This window comes from Sander lucioperca, chromosome 22, assembly GCF_008315115.2.
Source record: "Sander lucioperca isolate FBNREF2018 chromosome 22, SLUC_FBN_1.2, whole genome shotgun sequence".
Taxonomy (NCBI): domain Eukaryota; kingdom Metazoa; phylum Chordata; class Actinopteri; order Perciformes; family Percidae; genus Sander; species Sander lucioperca.
This window is the reverse complement of record NC_050194.1, coordinates 10,174,898-10,199,130: the sequence shown is the minus strand read 5'-3', so window position 1 is coordinate 10,199,130 and position 24,233 is coordinate 10,174,898. Positions and strand designations below refer to the sequence as shown.

General features: G+C 41.2%; 1 protein-coding gene across 7 annotated transcripts in view; it reads left to right on the top strand.

Annotated features, from left to right (window-relative positions):
• grid2ipb (glutamate receptor, ionotropic, delta 2 (Grid2) interacting protein, b) overlaps window positions 1-24,233 on the top strand; it is a 53,241-nt gene that overhangs the window by 3,806 nt on the left and 25,202 nt on the right. For 6 of the 7 annotated variants that reach the window (XM_035997668.1, XM_031291321.2, XM_035997667.1 and 3 more), the window contains 6 exons: window positions 851-1,104; window positions 1,734-2,063; window positions 3,572-3,726; window positions 18,581-18,859; window positions 21,226-21,311; window positions 23,344-23,413. In XM_035997668.1, the coding sequence (XP_035853561.1) occupies window positions 859-1,104; window positions 1,734-2,063; window positions 3,572-3,726; window positions 18,581-18,859; window positions 21,226-21,311; window positions 23,344-23,413 (1,166 nt within the window). In that variant the 5' untranslated portion in view covers window positions 851-858. Of the gene's footprint in view, window positions 1-850; window positions 1,105-1,733; window positions 2,064-3,571; window positions 3,727-5,183; window positions 5,425-18,580; window positions 18,860-21,225; window positions 21,312-23,343; window positions 23,414-24,233 lie in introns of those variants that run through there. The other variant, XM_035997669.1, reaches the window with a different exon arrangement.

Genomic DNA, 24,233 nt, shown 5'->3' with positions numbered 1-24,233 from the left:
GCTTCCAGAGGGGTTAGCCAGAGGGTTTATAGTTGATTATATTCTGCAAAAGCCAACATGTCCATTTTTGTAATTCAGTATTTGTCATATTGGAGATGTTTTTTTAGTCTGTCACATGTGGATTAGTTCATTCTCATTTTAATATTTCATTCCAAAGTTTGGCCTTGAAGTGCCAAAAGTGCCTCTGTATTTGCCAATTTAACTCATATATGGTTGTTATTTGATGCCAATTTGTATCTCTTACCTGCTTAGACATCATCAGTGCAGCCAGTGGTGTGCTCTGTTGCATAATTACCATTTAACAGAATAGACTTGAATGTGCACTGATTAAAAAAAAAAAAATAGCTGGAGGAACTTTAGTCACTCGAGCTAATTAGGTTCACAATCTCTGCAACACTTTCATTTTATTGGCTGCTTTGGAGTTTGTGAACCAGGTCACGGCCCCCCTGAGTGTGTCATGGTTCAGGGTAGAGGGTTACAGAGCTACACTCGATAGTACAACTTGAGACACGGGAGTTAGCAGGAGGGAGAAGAGACAGGGCAGGAATTCTTAGAATTGGAGCTCTTTTAAAACATGCAAAGGATGATTTGATCCAAAGGTGTTTTTGCGATGTCAATAGACTTGAATATTTTGGCCACAGTGGGTAAGTGCTTGTGTTTTAAATGTCTCTGTGTTTTTTTCCATTTTTTTTTTTTAGCATAATGTCTCCTAACCTCACAGATTTCTGTTTGCAGTGAAGCTCCAAAGTGCAGGACCCCACTCTGTGAAGTCCTTGGATTATGAGTAGTTACTTGTCCCCCATCAAAATCAAATCTTCACCTATTTTATCCCATTCTCTCATCCCTCAAGTCCTCAGCATGCCGTCGTCCAACCAGGGCTGGCCGGAGGAGTTTGGCTTCCAGCTGGGTGGCAATGGACCCAGCTACATCCTGTCTGTGGAGGAGGGCAGCAGCGCCCACCTGGCGGGGTTGCAGGCTGGGGACCAAGTCCTGGAGATCGAGGGCCACAATGTGTCGACGCTGGGTCCCCAAGCTGTCGTCGCCATCGCCCAGACTCAGAAGAACATCCCTCCCAGTATCGGAGTGGTGTCCCGCATACAGCAGGTCTCACAGCTTTTGAATCCATCACAGCAATAATGCATATGTGGGTTAATGCCTGGAGAGTTTCATGTCATATCGCATTGCCAGACTATCTCCACAGCGCTGCGGAGGAAGGTATGGCAACAGGAGCATACACTCCTGGATAGGAGAAAAAAACGCTCTGGGTTGTTTGCATTAGTTTAAACCAATCACAATCGTCTTGGGCGCCGCTAAGCTCCGGACGCAGCGAGCGTGGCTCTGCATTATGGTCTCGGTAAGGAACTTGTTTGGGTGGAACATTTGCACCCTGCAAAAGAAAACGCCACATACATCACATTAAATGAAGTTAACTGTTCACACAACGTGAGCTATTTAAATTAGCTGGATACATGGTTAAACGTAATTTGTTCTTACCCGTGTATCGCCGTGTGTACTTTGTCCATAGCAAATCCCCGCCAATAGGTCCCAAAACGTCCCAGGTTCTTGGAGGTTGCGGTTAATGTTCCTCGATGCAACCGGACCGGTGCCGGAACTAATCCTTCGTCGATCCAGACAAATGTCATAGTGCTGTAACTTCACATCCAGACTGATCCAGAGCCTTTTGCGGGTATGTTCTTAAATTAAATAATATTCATGTTTATTTCTTCCTGCAGATGGACATCATACCAGGTCCGGACGGTCGTTTTGGGTTCACCATCGTGGGAGACTGCCCCCTGCTGGTGGAGGACTGCTCGCCTTGCTCTCCAGCCGGCCGCGCAGGTCTGAGGGCCGGGGATTACGTCATGGAGGTCAATGGCATCCCCGTCAGGCAGCACGAGACGGCCGCGGCGCTGATCAAGGCCTCACAGGGTAGGACGCTCCGTCTGGGGGTGCTGTGTCTCGGCCCGAGACAGAAACGCAGCATCAGCGTAGAGGAGAGTCAGATGGGAGGAGAGGGGGCGAGACTGGACCGTAAACATAAAGCTCTGGAGTTCAACAGGAGGGTATGTTTCAATAATACACAATCACAGCTCAGTCCAGGTTCATTCCTATACCTGGTCCAGTTGAGTTGGGCAGTTTAAAGGCCCTGAATACACATTTTCTCAATCACCTTCTGACTGTGAGCAATGGAGTCCTACATAAACACGCTTTCTACCAAAGTTAGAGCAGTTTGGTTATTTCACAAGGTTTTTGTTGTGCTCCTCTTACTGGTTTGAAGTGGGCGGGGCTCAGTTAGAAAAGGGGCATTTCTGAGCACCAATCAAAATGTAGCTATACTGTATTTGAATCTGTACAAAGTCAATGCAAAGATGCGAAAACACGTCATTTGCATGTTGGTGCGAGAAATGTGCCGCGAAATCCTATCAGTGATTCTCCTGACGCCCTGAATGTGTTCAATCAAACGTGGAGGAAAAATGTAGTGTAGCCGTCTGTGGGCACCCTGAGCTCTATGCCTCCGGATGATGTGATGAACCCAGACACGAAGGCCTTTTAGGTTTTCTGACGTATCGGGGACTTCCACAACAGGTACAAAGCAGTGATAATGGTTATTTTGGCTATCTTGCGGTCAAACTTGCGTGAAAATTCACTTTGTGTTTGGTGTGAACACAGCATGGGTTGTGGGGTTGGGGTGGTGGGGCAAATGTTATAGCAATATTTGGAGTTTCCTTAAAATACAGTAGCTCTGCTAAATTCTTCAACATTTAACAAGTGCATGTGCAGACATGCATACAATGCACAGGTGTGAGCCTTTAAAAAGTTTATAGTGCAAGAAAAAAAAAACAGAGGCCCACAAAGTTGAAACTTTCTGCATGGATGGGAAATTATACGAATATAAAACTGAGTAAGGCTATATTCTTTTTTGAACTGCAAATGAAGTGTTAAAGGTCCTATGACATGCTGCTTTTTGGATGCTTTTATATAGGCCTTAGTGGTCCCCTAATACTGTATCTGAAGTCTCTTTCCCGAAATTCAGCCTTGGTGCAGAATTACAGCCACTAGAGTCCCACAATGAGCTTTACTTAGGACGTGCCATTTCTGTGTCTGTAGCTTTAAATGCTATTGAGGAGGAGAGGGGGGGGGCCTTGACCAACTGCCATGCTTCGCTGGTTTGCAAGCCACGATCTCTCTCTTTCCCATGGGTGGGCCAAATTTTCTGGGTGGGCAAAGCAGAGAAAGGGGAGGTAGCCTTTCCCCTTATGACGTCATAAAGGGAAGATTCCAGATCGGCCCATCTGAGCTTTCATTTTCTCAAAGGCAGAGCAGGATACACAGGGCTCGGTTTACATCTATCGCCATTTCTAGCCACTGGGGGACCATAGGCAGGCTAGGGGAACTCGCATTAATGTTGAAAAACCTCATAAAGTGAAATTTTCACGCCATGGGACTTTTAAGGTAACAATGTGGCACTGTGTAAAAACTATGAAGTGACAGCATCTACCCTGTTTTTCATTTCCCCGACTTGTCCTCAAACTCCTCCCAGCCTCTAACATCGTTGTCCTCTCTCCATCAGATTGACCAGATTTTAGGTGACGACCCCGAAGTGAAAGAGAAACTCTTCACTGTGCTGAAGCAGTATGCAGCCGAGAAGAGAGTCGAGTGGCTGGCCTCGGTCCTGCCCGACATACTCACCACTGATGAGCATCGGCAGCTCATCTCCAGCATCAGGTAAGAGCCAGGCGTTTCAGTTCCCAATTTCATTGGATTGCCAAACATAGTATATATTAAACTGCTGGTACAAAGTAGAGGAAAGACATGAAAGATAGCTGCATGCTTGTTTCTGGCCCGGCCTCTCTAATCCACCTTTTGAAACCATGTGGAAATTTATCAAAGTGGCCAACCATTGTCTATAAAAAGAAACTATTCTGGGCAGTCTGAGGCACATGTAATGTAGCCAAGACATCCCTTGTCTGAATATTTCTGGAGTTGGAGGACCCTTCTTGCATGTTATCCCCTTCTCTGTCTCTCCCCTAGTCTCCTGTTATTCTTAGCTGCCAAACTGTCCATTAAAGCCAAGGACAGCTTGTGCTTCTGCAAAGCTTCCAGTGTTGTTCAATTATAACTCCCACTCTTGGTATTGTATCCAACACACACACACATCCCCATTTTGTCATTTTCAAGTCCCAGTGAAAAGTAAAATAATCTGCGGGGATTTTAAATCATAATGAGTGCGTAAACAGGCTTTTCTTGTTGCTCATTCTGCAGGATGGATTAGAGGGGGTCTCGGCTTCCGCCAGCCATTTCAGAGCTTCGCTTTAGGTTTTAGGTTGGCCCCATCTGCCACCCGGGGTAAATCCACAGTGACCCCTCCAAGTCGCTTAAAGTGTTAGTGAAACTGAGAGACTAAACTGACGTGGAGAGGCCCGAGCTAAGAGTTTTTAGTGGTAAATGAGGATTGGCAGCGTGAACCGAATTCCCAGCATGGAGGTGTCTGTGATGATGTGCCACAGACAGATTTAGTTGTGAAAACATAATTTAATAGCGGTAGCCATGCCGCTCTGTATCTCCTTCAAAAAAAAATATAAAAAAATACCTGGAGCTACACCCAACAGGTTTTTTTAAATTTATTTTAAGGTGTGTGTTTCCATGAAGTGGAATAATGCCAGATAACTAAACATGAAAAACCACTCAGGTAGCCAGTTACTGTAAGTGGTTGTCTATGCGCCAAAATGACCAGCATTCCTGCCTTTTCTCTAAACCCCCAGACAGTTTGTCCACAGATTGCACTTCTTCCACAAGTAGAGCCAATCAAGCCTTTTATTCTCTTACTACACTGGCTCCCCTCCACTACTACGCCACTTTGAACCATTTTTAGTGGTATTAATATACTGTAAGAATACTTTCCAGCAGTGTGCGGTCAGTGTTGAGGTAGTTTTCGTTATCCTGAAATGACGACGGGATTTTTCTGCTTTAAATTGGTTATTATGAATAATTCAAACACTCCTCATTGGTATTTGTATAATAAAGGACGCTCCTATTTGCACGAGCCCCAGTAATAAAATTGATGCTCTCTCTCTCTCGGTTTTTCCATCCCCCACCCATCTCACAACTCTCTTACCTCCCTCTCTCTCCCTCTCTCTGAGGGGCTTTTTCTGTTTTTTTTCTCTGATGGGATTTCTTCTCATTATTCCGCTCAGCGCTCGGGCTGTTTCCTGCTCACTCTCTGTGGTGACCGTTTTCCCCTGACACTTCGTGAAGACAGCCTCCTGCATGCACCAAGGTCCCACCATATCTGTTATGCCCCTCAGGCAGCGCTGAAGCACTAGGTGTGTCTGCCATTCTGCTTACTATTAGATGCTGTCAACTTAGTGATTAGTTTATTTCTGAGCTATGGGTTACTGCTAAAACGAACATGAATTGTCTGGGGTGAGTATACCTTTTCATTCTGTTTTAATTGAATGAATGCTTTTCTGTGGTTTTGTTTGGTTGTTTATTTTTTTGAAAGAATTTGTGCATATTAACAGCTCCTTTGGGTCTACACCTGCACCGATTTTGCCATCAGTGTAATTATGTATGTGGGGAATGAGTGAATATTTAACGCAATCCGAAACAGAACGAGACAATGGCTGCTGTGGATGTTTGATATTTGATGTTTTTAGCTCCGAAATCCTCTATTCCCTACAGTAGTTGTTTTCTAAACTTTCTTCAAGGTAACTTAAGGCTTTAAATCTATAATTTATGAATTTAAGGGACACTAGGATGGACACTGCTCTAGTTAGCAATACAAATGCATTTCGTTGTCCCTGCCTCTCTTAAGGTATTGGAGTCATTAGGTTGAGTGATTCTCTGCTTTTAGGATGTAATCTCTCGCCACGTGTTTGAGTGTGTGTATCTGTGTATGTTTGTGCCTGCTTTGGAGCTGAAATTTCTCTGTTTGCCTGTATAAGTGTGTGATTGTGTCTGGCACGTTTGGCTTTTGTATCCAACATGATGTCTGCCAGTAACTGGTGTAGGTCTACCTTTTGAGCTATGTAGAAATCAACTAACTATCTTTATTACTACAGTCAGTGATAGTCGTTCCATATAAAATAAATGAGTGATTACAGTATGATCATGGTGGGTCTAAATGATCCCCACATCTGTGTTTATCAGCTCCACTTGATCCGACAGTGCACGCTGTGCACAAAGCTTTCTTCTTCAATAGTGCTGATAATGATGGTGTTTAATCTTAACTGCAGGAGTCGGTGGAGCTTGTTTGCAACTACTGCTGAGCTGCTACAAACTGCACAAGATGAGAAACATTAGTAGCTCACAAACGGCTTGCATTAAAGTGGGCGATGATGAGCACAAACGGTGCTAGAGCCAGTGCATTCATAAGTTGGAGTGGAATAGGTTGTCTTTTATGGTTGTTGGTGACATAAGGAGCTGCTTTTTTGTGACCAGCTTGTTCAGACTGAAGGAAGAACAAAAACCACAATGCATCATCCATGACAGTTTGCTTTTCAGCCAGGCTCGTGGCTCTATGGACGGCAATGCAGGTCTGTCTGTCGGTCAGTCGGTCCCCCACTGTGGTCCAGACTATAAATCTACTACAGCTGCACGATATGAGGAAAATATGCGATGTGCTATTACATTGTTGAACATTGCAATAACGAATAACAAATGTTCTCAGTTCTGCCTTTCTGCTGCTTTCAGTATTCTGCTAAAATACAGCAAATGGCTTGTTGAATTCAAAAACCGAAGGAAAATAATTTCCAACATTATTTTATTGAACAAATTGAATTGAACCTAAAATGCACCACTAAAAAAAAGAATGACTTACATTTTAAAGTGTCGTTTTCTACTGATAGTCTCTTTCAACTAACTCAAAAAATCTCTAAGTGTCTATTGTGATATGTCGTAGTCTTTCGCAATGGGTTTATTGCGCAAGTTGATATCGCTATAACGATAAAAAAAAAAAAAGACATATTGTGCAGCATTTTTGGGCTTTTCCACCTTTAATTTTTGACAGGACAGCTAGGTGAGAAAGGGGGAAGACATGCAGGAAATCTGATGGTTGGATTCGAACCCTGGACCTCTGCGTCAAGGCATAAACCTCTCAGTACATGTGCGCCTGCTTTACCCACTGAACCAACCCGGCCACAGCCTTTCAATTTTGTTTGGGTAATTATGGTCCCAGAGGATGAATCCTACTGACATTGGTTGTGCCTTTGACTTTGCATCTAGTGCCACTACGAGGTTGACATATTTGGCTTTTAGGGAAACTAGTGCAGTGCCTGTTCCAAACGTGCCTGTTCGGAACGGGTCGATTGCTAGGCCTCCGGTAATGCTGCTTGCTGCTTTCTCAAGAACCGCTCATCCAAACAAGTTCACGCTCAGCACTGCACTTCCTTGGGTCCTGATCATTACACCTGCCATGACATAGTGTCCCCTAGCGATGCTAGTCATCAATCCTATTATCTATAAACAACTAGCTTGGGACCAGGCTATTTCCGGGAACAAAAGCGTTCATTCCAAAAGTTACATCTCTGACGCTTGAAACGTTTGACTTTGCCACAATGTAACATCTCCGGTCTTTCTTTCTTTATCTGTTCTTCAATGTACTGTAGCGAGTGACTCTTCGTTAATAGGGGTCCCCTCTCAATACACAACACAGTGTGTACATAACGCACTACTAATAAATACTTCTCGTAGATCTAAAGAGCTCGCGCTTGACACTGCATCTACTTTGGTCCTAAGCGATATACCCGCCAAGTGTAAAGTCGAAAATCAAAGGACAGACAGTAGGGGTGGAACGGTACATGTATTCGTATTGAACCGAAACGGTACGGGCATCTCGGTTCGGTACATGAATTTACACGGAGAATACACGGTATAAAAATAAATGAAACTCATGTGCAAATGAATTAATGTAATGTGGAACTACTGTTACATACGCGTTTCTTAGGGACATCTAATCTGTAGCCCCGCCTTAGCTCTGAAGCTCCCAAGCTCCGCCTACATGTCGAGTCGGTCCAGTGAGTCCTTATATATATGTCAATGAGTGAGTCCACACGAAGCAAACTAGTCCCTTCCATATACAACCAAACACGGATGTACTGTAGCTGTATCCCTTCTTGCCTCGACCACAAATGGCTTCCAGGCCCATTTGCTTCGCTGTTTGCTCCGCCATTAGCTGTTAGCTCCGCCGTTAGCTGTTAGCTCCGCCGTTAGCTTCGCTGTTTGCTGCTAGCTCCGCTGTTAGCGTGTGAAGCTAACGCCACAACTCGCCAACTGCTCTGTGTAACCGAAGCTGCTCTTTTAACACCCCTGCTCTGTGCATTCACATATGAGAGCAGCGCTTGTCTCCCATATCACACTACTAGCTGATTGTCTTATTTTGTTTACAAGTTCCAGATGGAGTCTGGAGATGATGTGGGGTAGCCTACGTATTGTTTACTGTTTACATCTTACTTTATACGCTTCAGGCTGTTGCAGCTAGCTCAGGGGAGAGACTGGATGACACTAGGTGGTACAGCCTGAGACATGCACAATAAAAAAAATTGCCTTCTGCATTTTTGTTATGCTTTTCCCTCCATCGTACCAAACCGTGATGTCTGAACCGAGGTATGAACCGAACCGTGACTTCAGTGTACCGTTCCACCCCTAACAGACGGAGACTCAATCCATTTCAGTCAGATATCTTGAAAGCTAAGGGATAGATTGCCACGTATACACACGTTCATGTCACCCTCAGGATTAATTACTATAACTTTTCATGGTCCTCTGACTTTTCATCTAGCGCCACCATCAGTCTCAGTTTCAGATAAAGTTTTTCTGTTTCATTCTTTTTTAATTCATACTTTGATCACACATATTGTTAAGCCTATTTATCCAGTGTGGTCATGTTTATTCAGTGGATCAGATATGGCTGACATTTTTTTACTAGCACAATTTTTAATCATCTACTTTTGATAAGTTCCTGGACACAGACCAGGCACCCAGCGATGCTCCTAACGGATTTGAAATCATATCATTATCTTTTAATTCAACTGGCTTCATCCTTAAATGGGACCCACCACTGGGCTTTTTTTGGCAGTGTTCAAGAGAAGCATAACAAATAGATCATGTTATACAGATTCCTTCCAACACATTCTACATTGTTTTTTAAAGCACACACACACAGTTACATCTCTATGTGTGTTTAGACATGGTCTCAGTCTCACACTTTAGCATTACACAAGCATTTAAGCCACATCTGGACAGTTGAAATGAAATGAGGTCTCCTCTTTGTGGTTTTCTGCTTGTCATTCTTCCCTTTTGAGAAATCAGTCCCTTTCTCCCTGCTTGCTTCCTCCTCCACAACCCTCCTTCAGATAATTATAGATCTCTATTCTCTATAAATGAGGTCAAATCAGAGCACTCATTTAGTTTCCAAGAGTTGACGCGGAAAAACTTTTTGCGATGAGGTGGCTGTTTCAACTGACGGTTGTGCATTTTGAGGTGGATGAATATCTGCATTTATGAAAGCATAATGCTGATAGAAGCAGCCACACACACGCACGCACGCACGCACGCACGCACACACACACACACACACACACACACACACATTTTCACAGACAGGTTCTGTATCAGTGTGAGAGACAGAGACAATAATAGTGCTGTGATATGAATAAATGACAAATAGCAGAGAAGGGAAGATAGAAAACAAAGAGGAGCCATGTGGGTTGCTACACCTACATCACGACAGAACATTTATTTATATCTCAGGAGTCTGCTGATTGTGGCCAGTAGTCTGTGCTCAGGCAACACTGTCTCAGGCTGCAGTCAGATGCAACACCTCAAATCAGAATCTGCAGAGACAGTGACAGCAGGCTAAGAATATGTGGCCTATATCTTCAACTGAACAGATTTGTTCCGAAAACATAATGCCCACCATTTCTAAAAAAAGTGGCAGCTATTCTAAAACGAGTGGTAGCATTAAATTTAAATAAACGGTTTATGTTTTAAAGGGATAGCTGAAAACTAAGCTTTTTTTCAACATCACGATAGAAACATATAGAAAAATAGATACAATAGACATTTTAATATCTTTTTGGCGATTGGCCACTTTGTGCAGATTCTGTAATTTTAGCATCTTTCAGATTAGTCGTAGTTAAATATGGTGCACCTTTTAGGGCTGAACGATTTTGGAAAATAATCTAATTGCGATTTTTTTTCACTAATATTGCGATTGCGATTTAATATGCGGTAAAATAAGCTCTTTGTCTTCTGTATTATTCAACAAAGACAAGCAATAAATCATTGTATAGTATGAACAACACAAGATTAGATAGATTAAACAAACTGTTCTTTCCTGGAGGCCAGGCCTGTATGTGATGATGAAATTAGGTGATGCATGAATTTATATGAATGACATCTTTTATTTAACTACTTCAGTCACAGTAGTATATTGAGCACTGACCAAGCCTGGTGTAAACATTCATATGGAAGTCAGAAACAAATCACACAAACTAAAGTGCAGATTGCAAAAATATAAAAACAAATATGTGGCTTTACCACACTTAGTAGTAATTAGATTATTGTTTACTGTAATAAACATAAGTAGACATGTGGATTGTACTTTTTAAACACTGTCTTTAGACAGTTAAATAAGTAAAAATATAGTGTGTGTGTGTGTGTGTATATATATATATATATATATATATATATATATATATATACATATATATATGTATGTGTATATATATATATATGTGTATACATGTATGTATATATATACATATATATATGTATATATATACATGTATGTATATATATATATATATATATATATATATATATATATATATATATATATATATATATACATATATATATGTGTATGTGTGTGTATTTAGTGTATAATATATAATACTGATCTCCAGTCAGTAAAAAAACAAAAATGCAGAAAATAAAAGGAGAGAAATATCTGTCTGTACCTCTTATTATAATATAAATTAATATTTAGGTAACTCAAGTTAAATGTAATCACTGTCTGAACATTAATATGTACATATTAATCATACTTATCTCTAGTCAGTAACAGCAACACACAGCGCAGACTAAAAAAGTGCAGTGAGTATGGCACTACCAGCCATAGTGATCCTGATCACACAGGAAGCAATTTCTCACCATTAGCAACTCCCGCTCAATACATCCATGCTCCCGCTCCGATCCAGCTACGGTCAGTGTACTACATACTCGCATCAAATCTATCACCAAATCCGCCTTTTTTCATCTTAAAAACATCTCCTGACTCTGGCCATCACTCTCTGACTCCCTGGCAGAAACCCTCATATGGTTTCATGAAAGGCACTATATAAATAAGTTATTATTATTATTATTATTATTACTGTATGGTTCTCAGTAGCTCACAGGTTTTTTTGCTTGGAAAACCAGCATATCCACTCTTGCTGGTTTAGATGACGAGCGAGTGCAAGTCACTATATTCCCTCCGGTGCCAAACAGACGCTCTGTGTAGCCGTGAACCCCGGCTTGGTGACCGTACTAAGGGGCATCATGTCTTTGGCGATGAACTCCGTTACTGCTTGAGTAATTTCCTCGTTTCGTTTTAAAGCAATTTCCGTTCATACGGAGTTAACGTTTCGGTGAGTGATGCCTGTCGGATGGTATTTTGCTTACTTGACAAACTGGTGTTCGGTATTTTAGCTACGCAACTGTCGTAGATGGCTTTGTGTTGTTGTTTTTTTAAGTGCTGATACAGGTTCGTAGTGTTACCCCCTGAGGTAGCAACGTTAGCAAGACAGGTTTTGCACAATACCTGAAGCTGCGCATCATCTTCTTTTTTTTAAAAAATCGCAGCCTTTGCGATTAGGAAATTGTGTTTTAACATATCGCGATATTATTGCAAATGCAATTAATCGTTCAGCCCTAGCACCTTTGCAAAGGTAGTTCTCAAACCCTGGGTGGAGATACTCAGATGGAGGGCAGTATATTCTAATGAGCCTACATGTGACAGAGGAAGGGAAGCCAAATCTGAATGGCTTGTTAAATCCCATGTTTTCTGAACTAGGCAGTCCACCAAAAAACTGACCGGGTTGTCTTAATTTACAGTCTGTGGGTTGGTAGGCACTCCAGATACCCAAATATATGTGCACAAGCACTGAAAAAGTGAGTTCATGTTATGTCCCCTTTAAACTTTAAACCAGAGTAGGCAGAGAAACACTGTCTTTAAGCCTGGTGTTAAGTTACTCTTCAAAGGTGCATTTCCATACACTTATGGGGCTTATGAGAGGCAGATTACATAACGATTTCACTTGAAGAGTAGCACTCCCCATGACATTTTCACAGATCTTAATGTGTACAATTGGTGAAGTGCCCCTTTCATAAGTATTTAATTGGCTCCTTTAATCATATTGCACTACACTGGGCCTGCTGTGAGTCATGTAAAGTAAGAAAAAATACATAATTCAAGCAGCAAGGGGAAACGTGTCAGAAATAATAGGCTGCTGCTTTGCTGATCTTTTGTCTTGTGTTGTTGTGGTGCTGAATGGAAAGCTTCTGCAAAGAGGGGAGCAGCACATTGTTGTCTACCGCAGTGGATTTAGTAATACTACCACTGGGGGGCCCACAGGCAGAAATATCTATATTCTGTACATTCTCTATGCTTTTGAGGTATGGAATATTGCACATTTTCCCTCAACAGATCTGTAATGTAGCATTTTGCAAGGTACAGTATCTCCTCTGTCTGATTACCTTCAGCATCTAATAAAAGTGAACTTGCTTGAGCTCAGCTGCAGTGACAAGCAGAAGGAGTTGTCTTCAGTTTGCATAGTCCATCATCTATGGGATCTATGAATATATCAGACCTTTTGGCAGCATCTACATACATCGCATAAAGAGATCAGTTAGTTGGTACATAAAAAAAGGAAACTATCATTCAAAGTCAAAACATAGTGAGCAGTATCGGCTTCACAAAGACACAATAGTTCAGGCTCTAAGTACATCCTTTCTATCTCTATAGGCCTACAGAGATACAGCTACTAAAGAGTGAAAATCTGGTGTACAGCTTCTTTAAAAAAAAAAAGCTCTTCATACAGGCGACCAGTGTTGTTAACAGAAGCTGTGACATTTAGGTTCCACGTGGGATTGAGACTTCATTATACGCGGCAGGAACAGCACAGGGCTGGAGGTGCTTTATACAGTATTACCTGAATACCTTTTGATACAATTCTGGATGATAAAATGCTGTGAAGTTTTTCTCTCCCCCTTTCTCTCCTTCTCTCTGTACTTTACGCTTTATTTAGCTGTCAAAGTTGTTTCTATGCGGCTTAATTAGCTTCTCCAAGACATGTACAGTGGTAGCTGTTGTCTCTCTATTGTCTCTATCAGCGTGTTTGTTGCTAATTACTCCACTGGTCCTGTTTATCTTCACAGACCGAGCTACATCCTGTCTGTTTATGGCTGATTCATCTATTCAACAGCAAATGAACTTAGTCAGAACACAGCAGACTAGTGTAGGTGTAACTCAAAACAGTTTGTGCAAATCTGTTTGGGGCTCCGATCTCAGCAGGAACTTAACCCAGCTGTGATTCAACAAACATGGAATCAAATAATTAACTTCTGACTAATGTATCAGCTGGGATTTTGGGTTCTCTTTAATTCACATTACCAGTGAAAAGAATGATTACATTTGAGTAATTTAATAATTTATAAACAATTATTTACTGGTTTCAATTTTTTTTTTTCACATTTCATTTAGGTCTTGGTTTGAAAAATACATGGTGTTGATATATCGCACATGCTGTGTGTTTATGTGTAGGCTACTGTACATGTTCTTGTTATTTCCCTTTTTAGGAGAACACGTCATTGTTTTAATAAATCCTACAAAATTAGGTGATTTTTAGCCAGTTTTCACTTTCTGAAGGGGCTAGTTGAGTGGGCTGAAAGCAATAGTTGACATTTTGGGAAATGTACTTATTTCATTTCTTGCCAAGAGTTAGATGAAAGAGATTAATACCACCCTCATACAGTTAGCTTAGCTAGCTTATCTTAACTTAGCATATAAAGACCCAGGAACAACTCTGTCCGATGATAACAAAATCCACCCACTATCAAGCTAGCTGTTTCTGCCCGTTTCCAGTCTTTATGCTAAGCTAACCGGCTGCTGGCGGTAGCTGCATATTTACAGTACAGACTCTCATCTAACTCGGGGCAAAAAAAGCAAATGTCTCAAAATGTCACATTTTTTTTTATATTGAAATGAATGATAAAGAAGTTCAGGTTAAAGAACAACAGCTTGTCCTCTCATACCATCTATCATCAGTCTGTGATAGTGAATGAATTACATGTCGTTTAGCTGACGCCTTTATCCAAAGCGACTTACAATTGCTATGTATGTCAGAGGCCACACGCCTCTGGAGCAACAAGGGGTTAAGTGTCTTGCTCAGGTACACATTGATGTGTCACAGTGGGAATCAAACCCAGGTCTCCTACACCAAAGGCACGTGTTTTATCCACTGCGCCATTACCACCCTATGTTGTGTTTTACTCTGTTGGCTTTCAGCTCAGGATTTATTTTCCCAGAATGACTGTAACCTTTTACTCAGGAATCATATCTTCGTCTACATTGCAATATTGTCTATTAGGCTACTGATGAAACTAATTACCCAGAAATGCAGTTACATCACTATTTGTGCCCACCATAAAAAAAACGGTGAATTTATTGATTTAAGGTTACACATGCCTTAGAAGAAATTAAGATTACTGTTAGAGTGGTAGAGTGTGAATGTCCTCACAGGTATAGTTATAAATATTGTGTGTGCATGCATGTGTGGGTGGTTGCCTTGTCTCTTTGCAGCAGTTGTGATCACATGAATGAACTGTTTTCTGTTGTCAGCTGAGTCCCTGTGTGCGTGGGACGACTCATTTTGTTTTGTTCTCATAGTCTGCTCTGTTGTTTGGTAAACAGCCAGGCCTCAGTATGAAACAGTACAGTCCACATTCATCCACCCTCTTCGACATTTTGCTAGTTTATGGTGCCACAAAATGCATGTTTCAGTGTGTTTACTGGGCTTGGTATCGAACATCAATACTTTTTGAACAGAATGTATCTGTAACATAGTGTCTCAGAGAACTTCAAGTCAGATTTGTTGCCTTGTTTACATAGTTTTTAATCAGATAGTTGTAATTTAAATCTTAATTTTGCCGATTTTAGACAGTTTTCACATTGGCTGCTTGTGTATAGACAGGATTTAACATTAGAATTTTGGGTTCTATTGTTAAATAAAAAAGTGGCAACTTTTGAGAAGTTTGGCTTTCTGCAAAGTAAGGTATTGGAAAAACATAAAAGAACATACACATTGCAATATCACAAATTGTCAGGAAACATATTCAAACTCTTTGTCCAATTGTTGGCTAAACTGTCAGTAGTCATGTTTCCATCTAATTGTCAAGCGAATTTTAAGCGAACTTTTAAAATGTCGCAAAAAAGACAAAAAAAAGAAAATGCGAATTAGAAGTGTTTCCATCAACTGGTTTAAAGCCGCAAAGCGTAGTCTCGTCACAAGTAGACGTTACGCATGGTTGTAGATTGCAAACCGACTTGCTAAATCAAAGAGTTTAGAAGCTAAGTTCTTTGGCTAAATGGGGAGAGGTAGCATCGTACAAGTTAGCCACCTGTGCAGAATACAGGGTTGAGGCAGAGACATTTGATGTCAGCGAGACAACCGTTCACCGCTGTGTATATGTGGTGTGCAGCGCCATACAATTTAAGCTGTTGAACCAATTCATCAATTTAACCGACGTGGCTGAGGCACAGGCTATAGCGCACCACAACTCCACTAAGCACCTTGTGCCACATGTGTACGGCGCACTGGATGGGACCCGTATCCCGATCCTTCCCTCATCCGATGGATGACTATAGTCATGTGAGTTACATGTTCGCTACGTCACAACTTATTCGGCAAAGCTGTTTCCATCTCCCATTTTGCGCATGAACTCTTTTTCGAAAAAGGCAAAAAACACCTCAAGAGAGCGTAAACATTTTTTTTTTGAGAATTTGAGGACTTTTTTTTTGAGAATTTTGCCATTTCCATCAGCATTTTCTAATGCGATACTTCAAAATGTGCATAAAAATACGTTGATGGAAACATGACTACTGACAGATACAGTAGTTTGACATTTTGGGAAATACTCTTGTCTGCTTTCTTGCTGAGAGTTAGATAAGAAGATTGGTTAACACTTTACTTTTAAGAGTGACATGACACTGTCATGACACTTTCATGACACATGAACTCTAACCCTAACCCTAACCTGTCATGACAAAAAACAAATGACACTTAATGACAGAAGCGTTATGTCATAAACGTTTATGACTTGTTTATAATGTTTATGACATGTTCATGACAGTGTCATGTCACTCTTATGTACACTACCGGTCAAAAGTTTGGGGTCACTTAGAAATTTCCATTCCACTCCATTACAGACAGAATACCAGCTGAGCTCATTGGTGTTGCATTGTTTTTTTAATCAGGGCAACAGTTTTCAGTAGAGATGTTTCGATACTGATACCAGTATCGGTATTGCCTCCGATACTGCCTAAAATGCTGGTATCAGTATCGGGAAGTACTGGAGTTTATGCACCGATCCGATACCACGTAATAAAGCCCTAAAGAAAATCTACGTTAAAGTAGTTTATTTATGTTCTTTTTCCGTTATAACTGACTGTCAAACTGGATAATAAAAGAAAGTTCTGTGGCATTCATTGTTTGAGTTTGTTCATGTTTAACAAAGAGTTTAACCTGAGCCAGACCGACAACAAAGATAGAAATCATATCACATCCATACAAGGATAGTAGTATACAGCTGTTAAAACATAATAAAATATATGACACACTGGTATTGGATTGGTACTCAGTATCGGCAGATACGCGAGTTCAGGTATCGGAATCGGTATCGGGAAGCAAAAAATGGTATCGGACCATCTCTAGTTTTCAGATTACATTATGTGCTTACATAATTGCAAAAGGGTTCTCGACTGTTGTAGAAAGAAGTGGCTGATCTTTAATGCAATATCTACATTGCCCATTATCAGCAACCATTCATCCAATGTTCCAAAAGCACATTCTGTTTACTAATCTGATATCATTTTAAAAGGCTAACTGAGAAAACATTGGAGAACCATTTTGCAATTATGTAAGCACATAATGTAATCTGAAAACTGCTGCCCTGGTTAGAAAAACAATGCAACTGATCTCAGCTGGTATTCTGTCTATAATGGAGTTGAATGGAAATGTCTAAGTGACCCCAAACTTTTGACCGGTAGTGTAGATACCTTCAACTAAAGTGTAACGATTGATACATCTTCTTATCTAACTCACGGCAAGGAAAGATTGATACCACTGGTTTTAATCTTCTTATCTAACTCTCGGCACAAAAAGCAGGGAGGGTGTAATGAAAGATCTGGAAGATGTGAAGTTGCATTATGTGAATTGTAGGTTCCAGCATTTTTGGAGCTTGACCCATACAATGGACTAAAAGTCAGCATGTCTCGGGCTCTGCTGTACCAATTTGGACCATTTGTTTTGAAATGTGTTTCTTGTGAGGTATGGATGTGCAATACAAAATCTCTGGACTACCTCTTTAAGAAAATATAACACAATGAAGCTTCTAGTCTGGTGTTTGAGCCGTTTGTTCCCCTTGTTGTTGTTAGTATGTAATGGAAATTTCATCAGCTGAGCTTTTTTATTAAGATATGAAGCCGCTGGAAAAATACTGGACTCTTAATTTTAAATGGGAATGATCAATTTAATTAAATTCTATCCACCTACTGAGTGCCACTTTGATTAGGTCTTTTACCTCATAAAGCCAAAAAACAAACAAAAGTGCGTTGAGTGTCTTTTTCAAAATGGTAAGGTCTGAGATCGATTAGATGATGAAAGCGTCCTGCTCTGCGCTGACACAGAGGTGAAGCGTGGACGGAAGTGTAGGAGAGCGAGAGAGGGAGAATGACATACTGTAGATGGAGAGAGGGAGAGAGAGATAGCGGAGGAGGAATCCCATGCTCGCTCACTCACTCCCACACCTTTTCCTCTTGCTGTATTCTGGCTCTGGTACCTCACGCCGCTGCAGTGAGACACCAGCAAGCAGGGAGTGACGCCAAGATTTCCTCGCGCTCTCTCTCCTCAGAGAAAGAATCTTTTCTCTCTGGCTTCCCTTTCAACTTCTCTTTTTTTCCTTCTCGTCTCTGGGGACAGCAGTCACATCTCTGAGGGAAAGACCCCTCACCTGTCCATCATAAGCCTTTTTCTTTGAGTCTTGAAAGATGGAGCCTGTTGATTTAAATTAGTGTGGACTGCGATTGTGAAGATTATTTCAGCAACGTCACTTTGTAATCTCTGCTCATGCTGGAGGTTTGACTTACTGTTGTTATTCCACTGGAATCCAAAGTTTTTGGTTCTGGACTCAAAATGGATCGAGGTGGATCTGTGATGTAGCTCCATCCTCTTTCCTACCCTTTTTTCTTTTTTTGGACTCTTGTGGACAAAAACTAACATCACAACCTTTTATTTCCCTCACATGCCACCATGTTCGCCAGAATCTTCATTCCGAAGAAGCACCGACAGCGCTTCGACGAGGCCGTGTCCCAGAACGTGATCAACCGACTGTGTCGCAGCAAGAGCATCAGCGAGCCGCATGGCAGAATCCGGCGCAGTCGGAGTGAGGATCACTCTGAGCGCCACCACGGGTCCAAACGGGCCAGCTCAGTGCCCAGAGATGGAGAACCCGGGGGGAGGGGGGAGGGGGAGAGAGACAGAGGCTTAAGGAAGTCCGTCTCTGGGATACCCGCACATCCCCCCATCGGACCCAATCAGAGGTGAGCACACATGTACAGTATGAGATATGATGTTAAAGGAGTCACTTTGGCTCTGTTACCTGATACCACACATAATGCAGCAGCTAAAAATTGACTTTATTATTCAGACATTGAATTGAAAGTGTGTACAAGACAGATGAAAGTGTGTCTCTTTTTCCATCCTTGCTGTTTTCCTGTCATCTCCGGATTCTTCCATCCTAAAGCTCGTGTTTTCCTCTGAGTCTCATCACCAAGCTGAACTAAGAAAACCCTAAATTTGTGTATATTAAGATGTTTTTACACCCTAAAATATAAATTAGGAAGTGCCCAGTTGCAGTTTTTATTTAGCCAAATAACCACGTCTCCTTTAAACTGAAACTGCCATCTGCTTGTTTGCATCTCCTCATCTATTGAACATGTCAATCCTGAGCTGTTTTCGAGCCCCTGGCCGCTGACCCTCCACCCACTAACATGCTGATTACACGACTCTCCAGTTAATAACACCACAGTGGACTTAGTGCAGGATTACAGAGGTGGCAGGTCACTCCCACGATCCCACACAGAATCAACACACACTGAATCCCAAGATCTTCCTGCATCCACATGGGAGTGAAAATGTGGTTTATCTGTGTTTTGAGCCCCCAACGTCTCCTTCCAGGCAGCGCTACCTGGAATGCACTAGGATTAGGCAATGGTTAGGGTTAGGGTTAGGGTTAGGTGCCTTGAAGTCAACGGTCGCAGCGCTGCCTGGAAGGAGACGTTGGGGGCTTAAAACACCATCGAACGAAAATGTGTGGCTGAATATGCATGATATATGTGAAGTCTAATCATATTGGCAGGTCACACAACAATAGGATGCAAGCTGATTGATTTGTGGGGGGGTTTACGTCATGGCACAGTCACAATAGGAAGTTTTTCTACACGCCTTCCCTGGGCTAAACAATACCCCTCAAGAGTGTTGTGTTACACTGTTGTCTCTCCACAGTAACAAACTAGATCGATAGGTAGATAGATAGATCATAACATTTACTCATTTTTACAAAATGGCCCATTGATATAGATACTCAAAATCAGTCACTATAGATTGCCAGTTGTCTATTTAAGCCAATATTGGCCTACATAGAAAATTGGCATCTGGTTCATTGTGCCGCAGCACAATAGTTGCATAGTTCATGTGAAATCATGTCAAAGTATTAAGTGCAGCTGGTGTTGACTTATGGGAATCAGTTTGTCAAGTGTGCTCAAGGCTGATGCTGCCTCTTTTTGTGGCTGCACAGCCCAACACACACACACACACACACACACACACACACACACACACACAATGCGCCGATCTGCATTTAGCTCTACTTACATAACACACCAGTAATCGCGGCTATCAAAGAACAGATCTGTCTTTTTTTCTCTCCCTCCCCCCCCACTTTAGTCTTTTTTGTCTTCCCTCTGTTTACATATCGAGGCAGTGTTGCCTTGAGTCGTTTCCATGGCAACACACTGGTGGATAGACACCATAAGTGTCTCATCTTTGATGTTACGGGAGGCTCCACTGTGTACTCCTCCACTGGGAGGAATTAAAGCAGAGCACCAGCATCAGCAAAATGTCAAAGCTTTTTTAAATGTTGAGTATATCCTAAATCATTTTTGTTTAGGCCGGAAGCCGGAGAATGAAAGACACAGAAAGATGTGTGGAGTGATCTGGAGTCGAGGTGGCACTAGTTGGGATTGTTGTGTAAAAAAAGTCAAAAAAGCCAGGTTATCAGCCTAAATCACAAAGTTGGGTTGCAGTAAAGACAGACGTCATGCCGCCACTTGTTCAGACTCCCACCTACAGGAAGTGACGCATCTAAACAAAAGTGAAGAACAAACAGCTTTGTGAGCAGCAGTGAGCGAATCTTCCGTCATCCAGAGACAGCTGGGCTTCCCGTCCATTCACAGAACGGTTGTGAAGCATCAGCATAGATAAATGATGTCACAATTTACGCTGAAACAATTAATGACAACAATTGTTATAACTTATTATTGGTTAAATCAGTCAAATGCCGAACAGTCTCTGGCTCCTGTGTCTCAAATGTGAGACATTGTTTTCTATAATTGTAAACCCAATATCTTTGGGTTTTGGACTGTTGGTTGGACAAATCAAGTAATTTGGAGACCTTTTGATTGGTCTTTTTCACTCTTTTCTGACATTTTATTGACCAAATATGACACAAAAAACAAACTTTGTGATATTGTGTGTCGGCTAAAGTTGGGAAAAAAACATTTTTTGTAATGAACTAATGTACTCAAATGTATTATTTCATTGGTATCAAAAAGTCAAGAATTACACTTAAGACGCTGTCTGTAAATCTTTTGTTTAAATGTTCATCTCACTTCCGGTCTTTTTTCAGGATAATTCGTGTCTACCGAGGGAAGAAGAACTTTGGCTTCACGCTTCGAGGTCACGCCCCCGTCTGCATCGACTCGGTTATCCCAGGTACTGCTTCTATCTTAAAACCCGTACAGTACATTCCTAATAGATGCCTCCTCTCTGTGTGTGGTGGTTTGACCCAAACATTGTTCTGCGTTGGCTGGCGAAGGCAGATGTATTTTATGTGGGGGAGCCCGTTGTGGTGCCAGCCGCTGGGGGTTAAAGGTGATCAGGAGGTGTTTGTGTGTGTGTGACTATGAGTGTACCAGGAAGTGGATTAGTCTGACTCACCAATGAAATGTTAAGAGGAACACACTTAGAACAGGCTGTTTTGTGCAGGAACAGGCACTTAAAAGCAGTCAGTGCTACGCAGTTACATTCACGTTTGTTTTTATGTTCAAAATGATGATCACATTCACATGGTGCATTATTGTTTTGTAGAAATTGATCATTTAGAAAAGCAAATACAAATTCAAAACTTTTACAAATGACGTATACAACAAATTAGATGTTCTATAAACATCACATAACTTGTGATTTTTCTTCACAGAATCTCAGAAGCTTTTTAGTTTTCAGCTTGATTACCTTTTTATTTCTTGGGTTTATCTAATGGACACTCATGGACATGCTCTGTAATCCTTCTACAACCTTAAATTCACAGACAACCAAGATATAATAGAAGATGCCATTATGTAGAGATATCAAAATAATTTATTTAAAGGTCCCATATTACCGTATTGCAAAGAGTGAGATTTGCATGTCTTTTTTTATTATAAAGCAGGTCGAGGTGCTATACAAATACTGTGAAAGTATCAAAATGCTCAATTTAACAGAAAATTGCACACATCTCGTATTCAGAAATGTTGCCTTTTAACGAGCCATCAGGACTTTCGTACGTTTGTGATGTCACAACGAAACTATATATACGGTAGGTTGAAAGTGCCACTACAGTGCGGTTACAGTCACTACTCAACTGCAATGACTTGCAGAGACTCAGAGAGTGTGGATGCGGAAGACCCGGAAAGGCTGACCAATCAGAGCAGACGGGGTTTTTGAGAGGGGAGCTTAAAAAGACAGGCGCTAAAACGGAGCGTTTCAGACAGAGGGTGAATACAGGTATATTCTAGAGATGGGCAATATATCGATATTATATCGATATCGTGATATGAGAGTAGATTTCGTCTTAGATTTTGGATATCGTAATATGGCATAAGTCTTGTCTTTTCCTGGTTTTAAAGGCTGCATTACAGTAAAGTGTATTTGTCGGGTTAACTGCTACTAAGACCTTTTGGTGAAAATGTTAATTACTTCCATTTTGTGATTTTCCTTAATTAACTGTTATTGTTTTTCCAAATAAATGTAGCAGACAAGAGAGGCTGTGAAGCTACTGTTGAGGGAATTTGCCAGGTTCCTCCAGTGATAAGGGAGATGTGTGTTTGTGTGTGTTTGTGTGTGTGTGTGTGTGTGTGTGTGTGTGTGTGTGTGTGTGTGTGTGTGTGTGTGTGTGTGTGTGTGTGTGTGTGTGTGTGTGCGGATGATGACAGCACAGTTCCCGCCCACCATCATCACCCACCATCATGTGCTGAAGCAGCCCGAGCCGACTGACTCAGTGGGCCTTATGGAGGTTGATATGGAGATAGTGGGGGCGGATAGCATGTCTCTCATCGTGATCTGAACGCAGATCCTTCACTGATAAACTCCCGTGATTCAAAGTCTGTCTCGTGGCCCGTGAATGTGCAGAGTTTGTCACATCCAAACTTCGTGTTCAAAAAACAACAACAATGACATGACATTCAGTTTGAGGAAAATGTAGCAGTGAGTTGACAGATGAGGAGGCGATGGTCGATGGGTACAGTGTAGTCAGAACAGATTCCACTGGGGATTTGTTTTGACAGTTTCCTTACTTAATAAGAATTTAGCATGGAGACCATCCCATTTGTTGATGGGCTTTGTTGGATGTCAGATTGACAGAATCACATTAGTCACCATCTTTCCCTTCTGTTCAGTGGACCTTGTTAGCTGGTGAGGTTGTGACAGAATCACTTTGTCAACCCCAGATTCATTTAGAGTTGCTGCCATCTTTTTTCCCCCTTATCAGATAGCCCTGCTGAGGAATGTGGACTGAAAACAGGCGACCGTATCCTCTTTCTCAATGGACTGGACATGAGGTTTGTCTTTAATGGATAACATTATTATTATTATTATTATTATTATTAATATTAATATTATTGTTGTTATTATTAGCAGCAGCAGCAGTTGTAGTAGTATTTTGTCTTTGCCTACTGTCCAAGTTCTTGAACTGAGGCAGTATATTTAGAGATAGCTTGTTTTCCTCCAGGAGAATCCATCTGCTGCTACCATGAAAAACATATTTCACAGTGCCAAATAATCCATCACAGAACACATGACGCTTTTATTTTGGTTGTAGTTTTCCCTTTAATGATGATTTTACTGTTTCTGAGCTGAGCTGCTTGCAGGTCAGTCATCGTCAGGAGAAATGAAAGTCTCAGCTATGAAATAAACCCTCAAACATATGTAGCTTTACTTTGGGGAGTATTTGGATGGGATGAAGTACAATTTTAAACTTAATTACATCCTGAACCTAACTGGAAAATAATCTGGGAAAAGTTGAACACATGGACAGATGTACTGGTAATAGGCTGAAGCTAAGAAGGTATATATATATATATATATATATATATATATATATATATAAGGATAAGATTAGATTAGATTAGATAATACTTTATTCATCCCACAATGGGGAAATTCATTTGTTACAGCAGCAGTTTTTCCACAATAAAAACAAACCAACAAACAACCAAACAAACAACAGACAATGTGCAAAAAGTACTGAATGAATGTAAAGTGGCATTATATAAAAAGTATTGTAAAGTAAAGTGAGGTGGCCATAGTACGAAAATTTTTGTAATGTAAGTAAGTAATTGACGTGAAATTAGATCGAATAATATGTAATTAAATAACATA